At 58.8% G+C, this 19,536-nt stretch overlaps 1 protein-coding gene across 3 annotated transcripts; it reads left to right on the top strand.

Annotated features, from left to right (window-relative positions):
• The first annotated feature begins 624 nt into the window (after window positions 1-624).
• MNT (MAX network transcriptional repressor) lies at window positions 625-18,051 on the top strand. 3 transcript variants are annotated; one of them, XR_009499618.1, is made up of 7 exons: window positions 625-956; window positions 6,317-6,875; window positions 7,469-7,510; window positions 7,657-7,768; window positions 12,897-13,089; window positions 13,227-15,018; window positions 18,032-18,051. XR_009499618.1 is itself a non-coding variant. In XM_059907768.1 (6 exons), exons 1-6 carry the CDS (start codon window positions 884-886, stop codon window positions 13,973-13,975), a joined length of 1,728 nt encoding a protein of 575 aa, XP_059763751.1. In that variant the 5' UTR covers window positions 625-883; the 3' UTR covers window positions 13,976-16,763. The 3 variants fall into 3 exon arrangements, 1 of the variants encoding a protein (XP_059763751.1); XR_009499617.1 differs by lacking the exon at window positions 18,032-18,051 and having other exon boundaries at window positions 13,227-14,383; window positions 14,880-16,763; XM_059907768.1 differs by lacking the exon at window positions 18,032-18,051 and having other exon boundaries at window positions 13,227-16,763.
• Window positions 18,052-19,536: the final 1,485 nt, after the last annotated feature.

Below are 19,536 nucleotides of genomic sequence, written 5' to 3'. Positions count from 1 at the left end.
CTGCCGTCAGCTCCGCCCAGGGGCGGATCCCGGGGGAATTGCGACAGCCTGATGATTGCAGGAATTAGGTCACGTGTGGGTAGGGAGCGGAGACCCAAGGGTCAGGCCAGTCTCTACCATCCTAAGGTTTCCCTGACCTGGAATATCCTTATTTGAGCTAACTTAAGCCCTGAATTTTCCACCCCTCTTTCCCTCCAGCAGTACAAATTTCGTTGTGAATGACCCAAACACGCCGCCGTTGCTCAACCTGTGGCTTGCAATCGGGGCGGGGCGAGGCAGGAAAGCGGAAATGCAGGGCGCGAACCCGGCTGGAACTTCTCCCACCCCCACCCAGGCCACGTGTGCGCGCGCCGTCTCGAGTGGGCGGGGCCAGCCCGCCCTGGACCCCGCCCCTCCCTTCAGGAGACGCCGCGGCCCTGCGGGCGGGGGCTCCGGTCCGGGCTTTGGCTGCGGCCCCGGTGTAGTAGCGGGGGCGGCGGCCGGGGGCAGCGCGGCTCCTTCCCTTGTTGTGTGTGTCGGTGCCTCCTCGCCATCTTGTTGCAAAGCCTTTTCTTGTCGGCGGGACTCCTGGGGGCAGCGGGGCGGGAGGCATCAGAAGGGAGGAAGAGAGGGAGGGGAAGGAGGGAGGCAGTGCCGCCTTTTTTTTTTTTTTTTTCTTGCATCAATTTTTTTAAATTTGCAAATTACATTTTGCAAACATTTGGGGAGACCTTGATTTTTCTCCCCGCGCTCCCCCGTTCTTCCCTGTGGAGTGCGCTGCGCCGCCCAGTCCTGTCGCCCCCCGGAGGTGATCCCTCCCTCCTGCCTGCCCGCCAGCCTGACCTGTGCCCGGTTCGCGGGCCGCAGTCTCGGCCCCGGCGCGCCCCCGGCAGCTTTCGGCGCGATGAGCATAGAGACGTTACTGGAGGCTGCCCGCTTCCTGGAATGGCAAGCGCAGCAACAACAGAGAGCACGTGGTGAGCGGCCGGGTTGGGCCCCTGGGGCACCAGGGAAGGGGAGGCGAGCGACCCCGGTCCCCGAGCCCACGCGAAACTGCGAGCGGTACCCCCCTCCCGGGCGGCCCGCGAAGCCGGGCAGTGCAAGGATCCACGCAAGAGCCGCCGCCCGGGGAGGAGTGTTGTGGGCAGTGAAATTAATGAATTCATTAACATGCAGGGAGGACCCGGCTCCTGTGGACGCCACCCCAGCTGCCTACCACCCCTTGTGCACCTTTCGTGGGGGGCTTCTTTCCCGTGGGCCAGCGGCGCCCTCGGTAGGGCTGAGGATGTGCGAGCCGGGGGGTGGGGTGAGGAATGGTGTTGCGTGGGGGTGGCAGACCCGCGCGTGTGTGCGTGTATGCACGGGGGATGTGTGATGCGAGCCTCGATGAGAGCGGATGGATGGACGTGTACACGGGCGAGTGTCTAGTGCACACGAGTGGGCGTGTGTGTAATGGAGTGGGGGGTGGAATTACTCTACGCGGAGCAGCTCCCCGGCTTCCCTGGCCCTGTGCGGGGGGCGCTCCCGGCATATCTACGCGCCGCTTGGGGCGGAGGCGGCCTTTGCAGAATGAAATGACATCGCGTGTCTTATGATCCTGGCCAGCCCCGCCTGACCCCGCCTCTCAGAGCTGGGCTGGGTCGCGCGTCAAGGGTTTGGGTGAGAGCCGGATGATTGGACATCTGCGAAACGGCCCGCAGGTCTCCGGGGGCAGCCCCCGGGCCCCCCTTGCTGCCCCCCACTTTAGCCGGTGTGGAATGTGGCGTGTCTGCGCGTTCCAAACCCGCTTTCGGCTGGAATGTTGCGTGTGCCTGCGTTCCAAGCCCGTTGGTTACACCGGGTGGTGACGTGGACCGGCCCCGCCCCCGACCACGTGCACGGGGGACACTCCCGCTGGGGACGGCGCGGCCCAGCCCCTCCCAGCCGCCTCGCGCTCGGCCGGGGGCGGGGCCTGGGCGGGGCTGGCGAGGGGCCTGGCGCCGGGTTGGGCCCTGGCTCTGGCCGCTGGGCATCTCCTTGGGGAGAGCCTTTGCCCTACGAGGGAGGAGCCGAGCTCACCTGTCGGTTCTCTCCCCAACGTCCTGTTTTTGATCCCGGGGCTAGGGAAACCCTCAGAATCACCGAGCGACTGGACATATAGAGCTCACATACTCCCACTGACCCCCCAGACGTTCTCACCAGGGCTCCCTGACAGCACCCCTGGCCGCGGTGTGGAATGAACTAGGCGAGAAGGGGCAAACTTTGGTGCTCTCTCGACAGCGGGGAGACGGAGATTTGCGATGCCCCCTATCCCCACGCTTCCTTGTTGGTAGACCCCAGCTTCAGGGTACTGCAGAAATAGGGACTGGGGGAAGACCTCCGTTTTCCGGACTGCTGCGAGGGCCGCAGCCCTGGATCGGCGTGTGTGCAATATCCGGGGACTGCTGTCCCCTCCAACCCTCCCCCAAGCCCTTCAGCCGGATCGGTTGTGGTGGAGAGAGTGCTTCGCCCTCCTTTCCTTTCTCTCTGCCTATTGTTGCTTCAATGATGAGTCATGCAGGAGGTAGTAGTGTGTGTTGTGTGCGCGCGCGCGCCTGCAGCGTGTACCGCCGCCGCCGCCGCTCCGGCGGGCGGGGGAAGCAGCAGTGGACCAGGGGCGGGGGAGCGGCGGGTCAACCGGCCTCTCAAGGTCAAGAGTCACTCGAGATATGTGAGACCGACAGTGCTTGGGTTTTCGGAACTGATGGGCCAGGACGTCAGCTCACGCGCCCCTCCCCCTTGTCTTCGAGGTCCAGAGCAGGGTCAGGTGGTGGACAGTGCAGGTGGTGACCGAGAATGTCCTGCGTGCCGGACCAGCGGCACGGGGAGGAGCGTGCACAAGATTTGGAGAGACTGAGTCACCTGCTGCCACCATCAACACAATGCAATTCAGGAGTTCCTATTGTGTCCCCACTGTGTACTGCCCACTGTGCTAGGAGGCAACAGGATTGACCCTGCTGTTGCTCCAAGGGAACACTCACTTCAGCTTCACTTTACCCGCAGGCTGGTTGGCCATATGGGGGAGGGGAGAAGACCCTCACTGTCATGTCTACCATGCTTTCCAAAATAAGTCAGTCCAGAGCTGACAGTAAGAACCACAGTGATGACTTGAGCAACACTTGGAAGGAACCTGGGAATGGCTCTCCTCTAAGAAGTTGCAGAGCCCTGCCCCTCCTCCAGGTGGTGAGAACTGGGGGCAGGGAGCTGAGGTGAGGCTTCTTGTTGGTGGGGCAGGGGGTCTTAGGGGATGGATGGATGGATGCTGGAAAGCCAGATTTACTCCAAAAACTCATGTGTAGATAGCCAGACCTGGCTGCAGCAGCTTAATCTCGGCAATTCATTTTTTTCTCTTACTAGAGGTTCTGTCCTCTAACTTGGGGTGGGAAAAAATGGGAGAGAAGCGGGTGCTGGTGAGCCTGCTGACCAGAACTGCTTTCTGGGGGTGTGTACCTCATGGGCAGCCCTGAACAGGGATCCTGTCCTCTGGGCCCCCGTTCAACCTCAAGCCTCAAGTGACAGTTTATTGACCTAGGCCAGCCAGTTTGCTCAAACGATGAACCGAGGATGTGTGTGCACGTGCATGTTTGTGCACGAGGGGAGAGAGGAAAGGGCAAGGCCATCCTGGTGGCCAGCAGGAAGGCCTGGTCATTTCCAGCAGTCATGGAAGTGACTCAAATGGGACCCTCTTCTACCTGAGCTAGTCGCACCCTGTGCCTGCCTCATGCACCAAGCTCCCTGTTACATGTAGAAGGGGAAAACTCCCCTGAACATTGGGGGCCACCACCTGGTGTGGACTCCTCTGGCCCCAGGTCTGTGCCTGCTGAGCCCCTAGGCCACAGTGGCTTGGGGGAAGCTCAGAGCCCATACTCTGCATTGTCAGCCTGGACCCTTGGCCCCTGCATCACCCAGAAGGGTCATGCAAAATTCTCTGGGGGCAGCTTCTGGGCAGAGCCGAGGGAAGGTGCCAGAGTATGTGTGTGAGAAGAGGGGTGCACCCAAGGGTGCAGCAGAGCATTATTTTGAAGAGCCTAAACCCATATTACTAAAACCCAGTTTGCTCTCCCCACTTTGTTTCCCCCTGCCCAGTGCACAGGAAGGGGGTCAGTGCTGGTTGGGGAGTGAAGGCAGGAGGCTGTAGTGGGCTGGATCTGGCCTGGGGCGCCCCCTCTTCTTCACCATCAGTTAAGCTTTTTCATGCTAATCCAGGTGTGGTAGAGCTTGGCCATTCACCTGGGTCCTTCCTGGCATATGTGAGGCGTGCCTGCCTGGCTCTGGAAGGGAGAGGGTAGGTGAGAAGGAGGTTGCCATCTCCTGGGTGCGCTTTGGAGTTGACTTAAAATATGGGGAATACAAGGTCTGCCTTCATTCTGGGTTCCCAGAGCACCTGGTCTTGGGGCTCGGGGCCCTGTCTGTCCCCCTGCTTGTGGGAGAGTGGAACACTTGCTCCAAGGCCAACGAAAGTTCAGGTCCTGGCTCAAAGGAATGGCGATGGGGCTGTTTTGGGCCCTGAGCTCCAGGACCTTGTCTTGGGGGTGGGGTGGGGGGAGGTGGGGAGCGGACTGGGGATGTCCCAGGCTGGGCCTGAGAAGGGCTCCTTTCCCAGTGTGGTCTGTGGGAAACAGGAGCGCAGAGAGCTGGTTTTCTCTGGGCCTGTAACAGAAGCCAGGGCTGCTGGCTTTTAGCAGCAGGCTGGTGCAGGCCTGTTAGCTTCCCTTCCTGAGGGGCAGGGGAGACACGGAAGAGGCCGTGCCTGCTGACTCCAGCCCTTGAATGCTGGCTGCTGGGAAACCACTGAGTGTTTGCCCTCTCAGAACACTTCCCCCCTACTTCCTCCTTCGCCTCTTCTTCTCTGTGGGAGGGAGGGGCTCTGAGCAGGCCTGGCTCACACTCAAGTCGTTGATTGGCCAAAGGGCCCTGAGGCCTCACGTTTTCGGGTGCCCCTGAGCCCAAAGACCTGTGTGGTGGGGTGCTCTTCTGCCCAGGGGGCACTTAGCTAACCTTGCCCCCTAGCCCCACCCCTTGGGGGGTGGTGTGTTTGGGGGTGGTGTGTTTGGGGCGTGTCGGCCCTGTGCTGTCAGCTCTGTTAGTCAGCAGCGTGGTGAATCGGGCAGGAGGGAGGGCTGGTTGACCAGCCTGCTCCCTGGCCTGGGGGCTTCAGCCGCTCCCCTGGGCCCTGGCCCAAACCTGTAGCCTGGGAACTAGAATGGTGGGGGGCAGGGTGGGGATGGAGAGGGGCCTCTGGATCTGGAGGGGCCTCTCCCTTTGCCCTGTTCTCAGCCCGCTGCTGAGCAGGCCTCTCTGGCGGGGCTTTCAGCAGAGATGCTGAACTGAGGCGTGCAAGGTTGTCAGAGCTCACTGCCCTGTTCAACCCCTGTTAAAAAGCCCTGCTTTCCTTTCTGCCTGCCTCTTTTGTAGTGTTTGCTGCTGGTGGTGGTGGGGAATAAGTTCCAGCACAACAAAGGGCAGAGAAGGACCAGATGCATTTTGGGTATAGACCCTGAGGAAACAGGCTTTGGGACCTAGCCTGGGAGTCCTGAGTCCTGGGCCTGGTTTCCTCACGTGTGAGCTGAAGGTGATGTCCCTGCCCTGCTTGCACTGTGGGGCTCTTGTGAGATACAGGGTGTGTGTGTGTGTGTGTGTGTGTACACGCATATAGACACCTAGTGAGCATATGTTGGCACAGCAAGTACCAGGCATTCACCAGGTGTCAGGAGACCTGGCTGGGTTTAGCCCCCGTTTTACCTTTGACTCACAATATGACCCTCAACAAATCATTTTGCCTCTTTGAGCTAATTTATCTCATCTATGAAATGAAGGTACCGCCTGCCCTCTAGAAGGTACCTCCCCAGAATCTGGGATTTGACCACTTCCTCTATTGTCCTGTGGGCTGGCCTCTACCCACCTCATCTATCACTCCCTCCCCTTAGCCTTGCAGCCCCTGCTCATCACCTGCTTAATCCTTCAACATTCAGGGTGCCAGGCCTCCAGCACCCTCACTGACAGCTCCTGCTGCGCCTTTCCACAGCCTCTCTCATCCCCCAGCCTGGATTGTTATCCCTGTTATTTGTCGTATCCCCTCACCCCACCCCCGTCTGTGAGCTCCCCAACAGCAAGGACCAGGAGTCTGTTTTATTTGATCACTGCTGCGTCCCCGGCGCTTAGCCCAGTGCCGAACTGTCAAGTGTGGATGAGTATTTGTGGTGTCACTGGGTGCTGCCTGGGATGGGGTCAGAGAATGGGTTACAGCTGGAGGATGGGTGAAGCTGGGGCCCAGGACCGCCGGCCCTGCTGAGACATCCCTCGCGTTCTCTCTGCGCAGAGGAACAGGAGCGGCTTCGCTTGGAGCGGGAGCGGGAGCAGGAGCAGCAGAAGGCCAGCAGCCTGGCCAGGCTGGCCCACGCCCTGCCGGTGGAGGAGCCCCGCACCGAGGCGCCGCCCCTGCCTCTGTCGCCGCCCGCACCCCCGCCGGCACCCCCGCCCCCGCTGGCCACCCCCACCCCACTGACTGTCATCCCTATTCCTGTAGTGACCAGCTCCCCTCAGCCTCTGCCCCCGCCCCCGCCTCTGCCTCTGGCACCTCGCCAGCCGGCTCTGGTTAGCGCCCCTGGACTCAGCATCAAGGAGTCGGCCCCCCTTCCCACCAGGCCGCAGGGGCCCACTCCTGCTCCTCTACTGCCGGACTCCAAGGCCACCGTTCCGCCCACTGGCAGCCCCAAGCCTTTGCAGCCCCTCCCCACACCCATCCTGACCATTGCCCCACACCCTGGAGTCCAGCCCCAGCTGGCCCCCCAGCAGCCACCCCCATCCACTCTTGGGACCCTGAAGCTGGCACCCGCTGAAGAAGTCAAATCCTGCGAACAGAAGAAGAGACCTGGGGGGTGAGTGAGGTGCGGCACAGGGGCTGGTGGGATGGAGAGGAGAACCAACGGCCCACAGCCTGAGCGGTGTGCACGAGAGAAAGTACCCTCCCAAGCTAGCCTGTCAGAGCTGCGGCCCTGCCTCCCCAGCCCAGAAGCGCCTTCTTATATTTGGATATGTCCTCACCGAGCTGTGACCATCCCCACCCTGGGGAGTGGGGAATGGTCATTGCCTTCTGTTGTTCTCAGGCTTCTGTGTTCTCTGACGCCCTCCAAGGTTGAGGCTAATGGCATTTCGAGGCCTTTGGACAGGGTATTGGATTATGGGGCTCTTGGGTAAGGGACGGGGTCCACTGGCTATCCCAGGAGCCCTTCACAGGTGCATGGATGTGATGGAAGGTAAAGGGGTTGTGAATTACGAGCCTACATGTGCCCTCCAGGGGGTGTATGCCCCACGACACAGGGCGAACAACTGAACAGCTCTCATCGCTGCTCCTCTAGAGAGACAATGTCAGGGACAAAAAGCCTGTGGCATTTGGGGAGGGGGGGCAGGGGGTGGGAAGGCCGCCTAATTGGGCCCTCCTCCCTGAGCCCCCTGTCTGTCTGGATTTCAGAATCGGAACCAGAGAAGTCCACAACAAGCTGGAGAAGAACAGGTGTGTGTGTGTGAGCTTGTGACTCTGGGCCCGCCCCGCGAGCTACCGGGACGGTCCCGTCCGTGGTCCCCAAGCTCTCCTTAGGCCTTCCCTCCTGCCCCTGGCCCCCTGGCGTCTGGCTGACCGGCGCTGCTTCCTCTCCCCAGGAGGGCCCATCTGAAGGAGTGCTTTGAGACCCTGAAGCGCAACATCCCCAACGTGGATGACAAGAAGACATCGAATCTGAGCGTGTTGCGCACGGCGCTGCGGTACATTCAGGTATGGGGGAGGGAAGCAAGGCCCAGAGGAGGGCGGGCGACGGACACTGCGCCGGCTTCCTGCGCGCCCCGCCTCCCCTCCGCGGCCCCGCCCTCGCTCCCTCACCGGCTCCCCCGCCCGCCTCCACGCGGGCGCCGAGCACATGGCCCGGCTGACGTCAACGGGGCTCCCCGCCCGGGAGGGGGCGGGGGACTGGCGCGCGTGCGCGGGGGAGCGCGGTGGTGGCGCTCGGCTCCCCTCCCCCGCCAGGCTGCCCCGCGGAGCCCCGCGATCGGCACGGTCCCTGCGGCTCAGTGTCAGCTCGGTCTGCGGCCCTGCCTTACCGCCTGCCGCGCGTTAGTGCCCCGGCGGGTGGGAAGGGCGTGGGGTGGCCGGCGCCTCCACCGCGCCCGCCCGCAGTGCCTGGGCGGGAACCGGTTTCAGCCTGAGACTATCACGGGGGCAGGGGGGGGGAGGCGGGGGGCTGGGCGTGGCTCGTTCCGCAGGGTGGCGCCCTTGAAACACCTCCCCCCCCCCGCCCCCCCGCCCCGGCCCGCGAGTTGTAACCCAGACGGACCAAGATCCTTGCAGTAAGCGCACGGAGGTGCCGCCACCTGACTTTGGGGGGTAAACCTAGGGGAGTGGGCAATGCGGCAGTCTGGACGACGAGAAGCCCCGGGGTCACCGAACCTAAAGACTTACGTTCTCCTTCCCTCAGGGTTTAAAAGAAGCTCTTTTTTTAAGGGACCCTCCTGGCCGTGTGTCCCTTCCCTTTGGGCATTGGCTCCTCTTTGCAGTACGGGGCGGGGGGAGGCCACCGCCAGATAAGACCGTTGCCATGACGGCCCGAGTTTCGGTTTCCCTGGAAACCGGCCGAGGGTTCCGCGTGCCGGGAAGGAGGCTGTGGGGGTGGGGCGAACGGCCATGCTCGGCTGCCCTGGAGACAGAGCCGGAGGTAGCCGTTGGGGAGTGGGAGGGACTTAGGGCTCCCGGGCTGCGGGGGCGGGGCAGCCTCAGGGTCTCCCAGTCGACGCTCTTGGGAAGCTTGGGGGCTGGGCGGCATCACGGCCCGGGTGGGCCACCCTTCCCCCGGCCTCAACTACCTCAGGGGTCACAGCCCTGAGGTAACCGGAGCCAGACTTGTTGAAGGAGGGGGGCGGAGGCGCTGCTTCGGGCCTGCTTCCAGCCGGCAGTTCCCTCCCCGCCTTCCGCCAACGCGCGCCCTTCCGCCCGCCCTCCGGACGAGGTGGAGGGACTGGCGCGCTTCCAGGCCGCTTCCCGGCACGGGAGGGGCGGGGCCGGGCCCGCCGATTGGCAGAGCTGGGCGGGGGGCGGAACTCCGCGCGCGGACGGAGGGTGCGGCCTGTGGGGAGTGACGCAGCAAAGCCGGGTCCGCGTGGGTGCGCGCGTGCTCTGGGAGGGGCGGGGCCACGGCAGCCGAGAGGGAATGGGACAGAGACAGGTTTGGGGGGAGGGGACCCAGCCTCGGGTTTCAGAGGCGAGGATCCCCGGGAGGCTTATTTTCTGGGATGTTTCTGCAGAACTTGGGCTTGAGTCTAAATTGCTAGTCTTTCAGCCGTAGGAAGTCATGTAGCCCGGGAGCAAACCCCTGTCTAAATTATTTGACATTTTCTGTGAATATCGGTTTCCTCTTCTGCACTGCGATGATGCTAAGTGGGAAGAAGCAGTAGTATTTTCGTCATAAGGATGTGAGGAGGATGGGCCGTCTATAAATATTAACTTGATAGGAATTAATGAGACGTAGGAAGGATGGAATGGTGCATTCCTCCCTGTAGGCACGTACTTAGGTCCGGAAGCCTTGATTGCGAGACGGTGGATTTGAAAAGTAAGTCAGAAATAAGAGACTCAGTAGAGCCAGCAGACTTGGGATTTGGGGCTGGACTGAGTGGGAAGCAAGGTGGACCCAAGCTGTCCAAAAGAGATACTTGTCCTGGGGCTAGCAGTGGAAGCAGAAATGCTGGAAAACTTAACAAGGCTCTCTATAAATCCTCAACTTCATTTACTCATTCAGGTACTTTTGGACAGCCCTGTGTCTGATTGGGAGGCTAGAAAGTGGGGAGCAAAGGAATAAATGTGGATCTCTGTCCTTAGATTGGTCTTGCAGCGGAGTATCACATAACCAAACAGAACTGTGTTACGAGGGCATAGTAGGGATAGGGGTCATAGGATCTGTTCTGGGGAGTTAGGGAAGTGGCTGCTGAGGAAGGGGCATTTGAGCTGGGACCTGGAGGCCAGGGTGAACGAGACAAGTGGAGGGCAGAAAGCCCAGTGCAGACCAAAATTTCTTCAGTAGGAGGAAGCAGGATGCATTTTTGGAAGTTAAAGGTGGTCAGGAGGGTTGCTGTGCAGAGATGGAGGCAGCAGGGCACCAGATGGGAGTTGGAAGGGAGTACTGGAGAGACCACGTAGGGTGTGGAGACTGAGGGCTTTGGTTGTGTGCTGAGGTGGGAAGCTATGGGAAGGCTGTAGCCCCCAGCCAGACCCACAGTACCTTGGAGGTAGTAAAGGATTTGAAGACAGTATCAGTGAAGTGGACAGAAACAGGAAGAGAAGTAGACAGGTACCAAACCATGCATCCAGGTAGTCTTAGAAAGGAAATGGGTTTAGAATGAAGCAATGGGGACAAAAGTTAGACCCTGGGAAAGCTTTCCAGGGATCTCTAGGCCTGTGGAGAGCTGGACTAGGCGAGAAGTGGAGGTTTTGGCCTCTGATATCCTCTCTTCCTGAGCCGGCAGTCTACACTCCCCGCTAGCTAGCAGGTAGCATTCAGGACAGGCACTTCCAGCCCCCTGTATCCAGGTTGGAGTGAGGGCTGACTCACCCCAGGCCTCATCATCAATGTGGCTCCATCCAATTGGCATGTCTAGCACTGGCCTCTCAGGGTAGAGCCAGATGTGTCTGTGTGTGCGTGCGCGCGTGTGTCAGTAAATCGGGGCGGCGGGGAATCTTTCTGGCAGAAATATGGGGAGAGACAGGTTAATCTCAAAGCCAGGATGATAGAGCTGTGTGTGGCTTGGGACTGGCAACAAGTATAAAAGGTGTAAAGCTTCCAGGTCTCAGGTCAGTACAGAGCATCGCTGTGTCTGGGTTGCGTGTCACAGGCATTAATGTTGGAGGCATCTCTGACTGGTGAGGGCAGGAATGTAAGCAGTTTGGGGCTGCAGGAGGGAGCATGGGGAAGTGGGCCTAGCTGGTGTGTGGAGGTGAAGACGTTGCTGTGCCTGGGAGGTCAGGTGAACAGTCAGGAAAGGCTGTTGAAAAATTGCCCAAAGGAACTGGAATCAGGGGAAACTCAAGTCTAAGGAGAGACTGTGATTCTCCTGTAATGAGGCGGAGAGACAGGGTAGAGGTGGGTACCAACGCCCTCGGGTTGTCACATATCCTTCCCCCGAGGCTAAGACATCACTCATGGCTCTGTCCTGGCCACTGGTACCCTTAGGGGATGTAAGGTAACCAACCGCAGAACAGTCGTTGCCCCGCTCCCAGGGTTGGACAGGGACAGCGTGTATTGAGATGGAAAAACAAAACGTGGAATATTTAGGGGCTCGTGTGAGCCAGTGTCAGTCTCAACACTGACAGTCTCATGAAACGCTCAGAGGTGTGGTGCCAGTGCCAAGAAGGGCTTGAGAGCAGGAGGATGTACCGGGAGGACGTGGGATGGGGAGGGACAGTGAGGAGGCGGGGGCCCAGTGGTGGTCCTGGAGCACAAGCAGATAAGACCTGGAGGGGTGAGAAGGGAGGATGTGTGTGTGAGCCAGTGGGCTCTACACTTGGCTGTGAATGGCAAGCCTTGGAAGCTAGAAGCTCAGGAGTAGGTCAGGTAAGAGACTCGGGGGGCAGCAAGCAAGATTGTCCTTGCTGTCTGGTGGACGCAGCAGTCATGATGTGCCTGGGCTGAGGAAAAGCTGGCAACAGGGAGGCCTACAAGATTTAAGATGAGATGGTTTAATAAAGTGTCAGTCGGGAGGTCGCAGAGGACAAGGAGAGAGTTTCGGTGTGGAAGGGAGTTGAGAAACAGGACAGGAGCTTGCAATTCAGAGCTGCTAATAAGCATCGTTCGAAGGGAAACTGGAGACCCTTCTGACGGGAGCATTGCCACAGTCTGGGTAGCGGGGCATCCAGCACCTGTGGGAGGGTCGACCTGAGAGCTTGCCTGTGGCCCTGGGGGAGTTGAAGGGGAGATGGTGCTGTGGACAAGGGAGCTCTCTCCGGTGTTCTTAGTGAAGTGGGTAGCCTCAGTGTCACGGGGGAGGAGCCACTTGCGACCTGTGGTAAAGGACGGAGCCTCTCCGTGGGTGCTCAGGTGGAGGCAACGGTGCTGTCCTCCCAAGAGCTGTTTCTCATCGGCCGGGGCAGCTCAGGGGCAGATGTGGAAGGAGGGGCACATTGCAGGGCCTGGGGTAGCTCAGCAGCCTGGGGCGTCTGGAGGGCTGTGGGCAGCGTGGACGTAGAGCGGTGTGGAGAGGCGGCACAGGTGGGCACCGTGGGGAGGAGCCCAGGAGGTCGGAGAGGAGGTGCACAGCCAGCAGCTGTTAGGGACGAGATAGAGAAGGTCAGGGAGATGAGATGGGGGTCTCCAAATCTGGTGGCTCATCCTCCAAGGGTATTGAAGTTAAGGAGACTAGTGAATGATGAAGGGGAGAGAAGGGCAGGATCGTCTGGGGGTCTTTGAGGCATGGGTTCCATGGAGCGTAGCTTGTGGCATCCGTGAGTGACAGGATGGTGTGAATGACAGCGGGGGCCTTGGGCACCACTGAGAAGTCTGTTACCCTTTCCGCTCTGCTCTGCAGAATGGAGGGAGGTGCCGCCAGGACGGTGGATGGGGCAAGAGGCAGCGAAGCCCCTCAGGACGGAGTTGTTGTGGGGGTAGGGGAGGGACTGACCTGGATCCGCACCTGCCTGAGAGCCCGCGGTTGCCAGATGCTGGGCCTCCCTAGGCAGAGCCGTGGACCAGGAGGCAGGTGTGGTCTCCAACAGCCCCCGTCCGCCTGGGCCCCTGGTCACTGCACAGCTGCCCCTGGGGGCCAGGTGATCTGGAGGTGAGGGCGGCGGCAGGAGCTGTTTGTGGTACCGTGGGCCCCGTGGCTGCCGCTCAGGATACCTTGCTGTTACTGGCCCTGTTCTCCAGTCCCTGAAGAGGAAGGAGAAAGAATATGAACATGAGATGGAGCGTCTGGCGCGGGAAAAGATTGCCACGCAGCAGCGGCTGGCGGAGCTCAAGCACGAGCTGAGCCAGTGGATGGACGTGCTGGAGATCGACCGCGTGCTCCGGCAGACGGGCCAGCCTGACGACGACCAGGCCTCCACCTCCACTGCTTCCGGTGAGCTCCACCCACCACCCGCACCGTGTCGGCCCCGCCCCAGCCCCGTAGCATTCCGGGGCCCCCAGGGTCACCTGCTCCTCCGGGCTCTCCCTGCCAAGCCCTTCTGACCTGCCTATCCGCGTGACCCCCCACAGAGGGCGAGGACAACATAGACGAGGATATGGAGGAGGACCAGGCCGGCCTGGGCCCACCTAAGCTGAGCCATCGCCCCCGCCCGGAGCTGCCGAAGCCACCGCCCAGCACCGCGCCCGCGCCTCTGCCTCCTCACCCCCAGCCTGTGGCCCTGTCTCCTGCCCACCTCCCCGGGCAGCAGCCGCCGCCGCCACAGCAGAAGACACCTCTGCCAGCCCCTCCTCCCCCTCCAGCTGCCCCGGCCCAAACGCTGGTGCCCGCTCCAGCCCATCTGGTGGCTGCGGCTGGGGGAGGCTCCACGGTCATTGCCCACACCGCCACCACCCACGCCTCAGTCATCCAGACTGTGAACCATGTTCTGCAGGGGCCGGGTGGCAAGCACATCGCCCACATCGCCCCCTCGGCCCCCAGCCCTGCTGTGCAGCTGGCACCCGCCACACCCCCCATTGGCCACATCACGGTGCACCCTGCCGCCCTCAACCACGTGGCCCACCTTGGCTCCCAGCTGCCCCTGTACCCGCAGCCCGTGGCGGTGAGCCAGCCCGTGGCGGTGAGCCACATCGCCCACACCCTCTCACACCAGCAAGTGAATGGCACGGCCGGGCTGGGGCCCCCGGCCACAGTCATGGCGAAGCCAGCTGTAGGGGCTCAGGTGGTGCACCACCCCCAGCTGGTAGGCCAGACAGTGCTCAACCCTGTGACCATGGTCACCATGCCCTCCTTCCCGGTCAGCACGCTCAAGCTGGCTTGAGGATGAGGCCACTCAGAGGCCCCCTGTGGGGGCAGGGAGGGAGACCTGTCCCCCACTCTCCCACCCACCAGCTCCACACATTCCAGCCAGGCCCAGGCCCGCCCCACCCATACCCACCCCCAGGCCTCCTAGGGGAAGGGGGTGCAGAGACTCTGAGCCAGGGGAGGGAGGGGCCTCCCCAGGGAGCTGGGCACAGGGCAGGGGGTCACCCCACTGCACTAGGACTTGACAAAGTGATGAGAGACGCTCTGGCGAACGTGCCGCCTGTCCGGCCTGGTGCCAGCTCCAGTGCCGTCCCGCCCCCGCCCCCCATCCCCGGAAACCAGTGCGATGTGGACATCGTGTTCTCCGGCTTTCCCCTGCCCTGCCCACCTTCCTGTGCTGCTGCTGCTGCTATTGCTGTGTCTGGTGAGATGGCTGAGCGCCCGGGCCCTCCCCTCCCAAGCCTCAGCTTTCTCTTCCCTGGGTTCTGGAGGGGAAAGGGGGGAAGCAGAACTGAAGCAACTTGGCCCGGAAAGCTGGGGACTGAGGGGGGCCCTGCTCTGAGTACAGGTGACAGATCCTAGGATGTGGCTTGTGTGGAGTCCCATAGACTCCAGACAGGTGGGCGCGCCAGCCTGGATCTCCCCAACCTGGTTGCAGTCATTGTGACTCATCACAGCAAACTAGTAAAGACAATTCTCTACTAATAGTAAACCAAACCCAAGCCCTTGCCAAGCTTCCCAAGCCCTTCAACCCTTGCCACTGGGCTCCTGTCTTCAGGAAGGCAGGCTGAGGGTGGGGGCGGGGAAGGAGGAGCTTGGCTGTCTCCTCCTGCCCCCCCTTGACTTCCAGCCAGGTTGGGACTGAGAGGGGGGTGCTCTGGACCCTGTCCCCATCCCTGGATTTGACTCTTGGCTTCCAGAAAGTAGAGAGGAGGTCTGGCTTCTGTTCGGTACTGTGCACTCCCTGGAGGGATGAGTACACCTGGATGCCTCCTTGCTGCCTGGGAGACGGACCAGCGTCTGGCCTGGGTTCCAGGATCCTGAAGCCACGCTGTTGAGGTAATCAGGAAGTTAAAATCCAGGGGCTTGGCCCTGGCGACCTGTGGGGAGGGAGCATGGCCAGACCCGGGAGGACTGTTGCTTCTGACCCAGCTTCTCCGTCTCTGGCACCATCTTTCTTTCCTCTGAACGTCCCCCTTTCTCCAGCGGGCTGTTCTGAGCCTGCCTTCCCCAGTGGGGGCTGCTGTGTGCCACCACCTTCCTGTGAGGAAAGGTCCTCAGCTGGGCCAAGGGCAGGGCTGAGCTTGGGGTGGGGAGGAGCAAGGGGGCCTGTGTGTAGGGGACAGTTTTCCCTGCCTTCGCCTCAGCAGACTGCTTTGGCTTCTCTTTTTATGTGCATATTTATTACAAGTGGCCTTGTGTCAGACACACTCAGTTACACATGTGCACACTTGGCTCCCCACCTGGACACACTCACCAATGGCCTTTCAGAGTGTCTGTGGAGGGGGAAGCCAGTGCTCCTGGGTGTGAAGTTTGAAATGACAGCCCGGGGAGGGGGACACTGAGGAGGCCAGCAGAAGTCTTGAGTAGATTGAGCCACCTAAGAACTCCCTTTCAGTTCCTTTTGGTCCTGGAGACCTCTCTGGGGACTGTTTCCTTTTCTCCCAGGGTGGGGAAAGGGAAGGCCTTCTGGACACCTCAGAGGTTTCTACGAAGGCACCCTGTACTCCCCCCCAGTTGCGGCTCCCACCTCACACTTGCCGCCTTTCTGCACCTGCAGCCACTGCCACTACCACCCTGTTTTGGGCGGAGCTGGTTTCACTCTTCCTGGTGTGATTATGTTGGAAAGAGCAGAGGGAGAAGGGTAGGCCTGGCCCCCAGGAACAGTCAGAGAAGTACTGGCGAGCCGTCCTCCTCTCAGCTCTGCTCACCTTGAAACTGTCCTGTTAGCCAGTTGCCCCTCGGGCCTGCACAGATACCTCATCCGCCCGCGCCCCTGCCCCTCCCCGCCCCCACTGCAGCAGTGCGGGCCTCGGAATCTAGTGCCGAATGACTATGTCCAGATTGGTGACGATGGGTGTTGTTGCTGTTGTTTTTGTTGTTTTCGTGAACGCTGTGACGCTGTGTGCCCAAGAGGGCAGCCTCCACCCAGCCCTTCCTTGGGCATCTCCCCTGAGAGCTGTCAGGACCACATCTGTCCTCGCCCCGTGGGACCGCCTGCCCCTCCCCTCCCTAGCCCTTCCAGCCTGGGGGATGCGTGCGCACGCACGCACGCAAACACACACACATCTTACCTCTCATGCGTGTTTTACTTTTTGATGTTCAGAGTGGCTCACTGGCTGGGAGTCTTTACCTCGGGGAGATGGGGAGGTTGGTTCCTTGGGGGGCCAAAGAAGGGCAGGGAATTCCTGGAAGGGAATTAGGGGTCACCATAACCCCTGCCCTTTCCAGGAACAGCTTCTTCTTCCCCCATCCCAGAGTCCCACCCCCATCCCCCAAAGAGGTGGCCCTTGTTTACAGTGAGGACTTGGTCACTGTGTCTCTGTTTCCTAAAATATAAATCGTAGCGACCCCAGACTGTAGAGATTTTTATGTGTTTGGATACATCTGCTGTGTGGGAAAAAACAAACAAAAAAACTACAAAAACCCTAATTTTGTACATATTGTATTTTTACTATTGAACTGTATTCTAGTGGCTGTTCATGCTCCAAGACATTAGGTATTGAGACATGAATACTATCCATGTAATAAGCACTTGCCTGGAATAAAATATAAAATTGAAATAAACCTGCACTGAAACCCGAGGCGGAGCTGCCACCTGCAGCATCTGGGTCATTTTGTTGCAAAAGGAGACAGAGACGTTCAGGGAAGGACCTCCAGCAAGAAGCAGTAGCATCCTTTCCCTGTTGATGGGTTGGGGGCAGAGTCTTCAAGCAGATTCCAGGCTGATGGAGTTTAGAGAAAAGATGAGGGACCTTACTGTTCTGATCCCAAGGCTCAATCCTCAAGCCCTGAGAACTGCAGTTCTGGTCTTCCTCATGCTTTTGCAATACTTTACACTTCCTCAAACCATTTTTACAAACACTATCTTGTTTCATCTCCTAACAGCTCGGTGAAGTAAATAGGCCAAGAAATAGCAGATGAGGAAACAGGTTCGGGGTGGCTGAGTGACTTGCTAAGGTCACATGACCAGCCGGGGACCGTGTGGAGCTGCAGGCCCATCTCAGCTGGTGCAGAGCTGTCCCCAGGCACATGCCACCCTGCCCTGGGTCTGTCATGGAGTCGGGGATCCTGAACTCCAGAAAGTTCCAATGGGAAAGCTGGAGGATCCGTTCACAGGAGGGCTTCCTGAGACAGGGTGTACTTCTGGGATTGTAGTTAGGACAGGTCATCTGGGGAGTCTATAAGGCTGTCCCTTTCAGGGAAAGGAACAAGAAGATGAAGTTGGAGGTCAGGGGTCAAAAGAGCCATGTCCTAGGCTGAGCCTTGGAGACCTTGGTCCTTGTAATGACATCTTTTCTCCCCAGTTTAGGAGAAGCCACCCATTTGGCAGGCTGGTAGGTGGGGAGGTAAGGGAGAGTGAGATCAGGGAGCAGTTAGCTGGGCCAAGCTGTAGACCAGCCAGGCCACCGCTCTAACTCCCTGACACTTGCCCCACTCCCAGCCGCAGCCCGGAGAACTGACTCAACTTCTCTTCCTGGGGTGGGTCTGAGGCATGTGGGGATGTCATCGTGGGGAAGGGACTGGTGGCCACCAATGCCGCAGGGTCCTGTTCTCTGAAGACCCGACCTCAAAAAAGGCCGGGCTCGGTGCTCCTCCCCACTACCCTACAACCCGCCAGCTCCTTTCATTTGTGAGATGCTTGCTCCCTCTGCTGGTAGCTCCAGGAAGTGGTCGGTCCCTTCCACTTTAGGGAAGGCCTGGGGTAAGGGTTAACAGTACCTGAGTGTCAGATGCTGTGCCCAGCACTGGGGACAAAGATGAAGACTCTACCCCTGGCCGTGATGACCCAGTTTCATCTGAGGGCTATAGTACCTTACTCATGCTTCCTGCTACTTCTTTCCACACACAGCCCTCAGCAGACCCATCGTTTTGGCTGTGGGATTCGCTCTGGCCCTAGAAGCTCAGTCTGGGGTCTGGGAGTGCCAGCACTTCTGGGTGGAGCAGAGAAGAGGTGGGAGTGTGTGAAGGAACCAGCCACTTCCAGGCAAGTTATCAGGGGCCTTTGGTGAACTTTCAGGTGGTGTCACAGCAGAGGGAATTTTTTTTTCTTTTTTTTAAGTATACTTGATTTACATACAATGTCATGTTAGTTTCTGGTGTACAGCAACACACACATACACATACACACACATACACGTAGATATTCTTTCACATTCTTTTTCATATCCTTTACCATTACGGTTTATTGTAGGGTATTGAATATAGTTCCCTGTGCTATACGGTAGGACCTTGCTGTTTATTTATTTATTGTATTTATTTTATTTTTTATTTTTTGGCTGCGTTGGGTCTTCGTTGCTGTGTGCAGGCTTTCTCTAGTTGTGGCGAGCGGGGGCTACTCTTTGTTGTGGTGCGCAGGCTTCTCATTGCGTTGGCTTCTCTTGTTGCAGAGCAGGGGCTCTAGAACGCAGTCTCAGTAGTTGCAGCTCACGGGCATAGTTGCTCCGCAGCACTTGGGATCTTCCCGGCCAGGGATTGAACCCATGTCCCCTGCATTGGCAGGCGGATTCTTAACCACTGCGCCACCAGGGAAGTCCCTTGCTGTTTATTTTTGTATATAGTAGTTTGTATCTGCTAATCCCAAACTCCTAATTTATCCCTCCCCCACCCCCCTTTCCCCTTTGGTAACCATGAGTTTGTTGTCTACGTGAGTCTGTTTTGGTATCAAATTTTAGATTCCATGTATAAGTGATATCACATGGTATTTGTCTGTGTCTGACTTCACTTAGTATGATAATCTCTAGGTCCATCCATGTTGCTGCAAATAGCATTATTTTTTTAAATGGCTGAGTAGTATTCCATTGTATATATGTACCACCTTTTATTTATCCATTCATCTGTTGGTGGACATTTAGGTTGCTTCCATGTCTTGGCTATTGTGAATAGTGCTGCTATGAACATTGGAGTGCATGTATCTTTTCAAATTAGAGTTTTCTTTGGATATATGCCCAGGAGTGGGATTGCTGGATCATATGGCAACTCTATTTTTAGTTTTTTGAGGAACCTCCATACTGTTTTCCATAGTGGCGGCACCAGTTACATTCCCACCAACAGCATAGGAGGGTTCCCTTTTCTCCACACCCTGTCCAGCATTGGACCGTAGACTTTTTAACGAGGGCCATTCTGACCTGTGTGAGGTGATACCTCATTGTGGTTTTGATTTGCGTTTGCCTTATAATTAGCGATGTTAAGCATCTTTTCATGTGCCGATTGGCCATCTGTATATCTTCTTTGGAGAAATGCCTATTTAGGTCTTCTGCCCATTTTTCGATTGGGTTGTTTTTTTTGTTGTTGAGTTGTATGAGCTGTTTGTATATTTTGAAGATTAAGTCTGTGTTGGTCACATCATTTGCAAAT

This window comes from Balaenoptera ricei, chromosome 20 (genome assembly GCF_028023285.1).
Source record: "Balaenoptera ricei isolate mBalRic1 chromosome 20, mBalRic1.hap2, whole genome shotgun sequence".
NCBI lineage: Eukaryota > Metazoa > Chordata > Mammalia > Artiodactyla > Balaenopteridae > Balaenoptera > Balaenoptera ricei.
The sequence above is the reverse complement of the archived record's forward strand: the minus strand, read 5'-3'. Positions and strand labels throughout refer to the sequence as shown.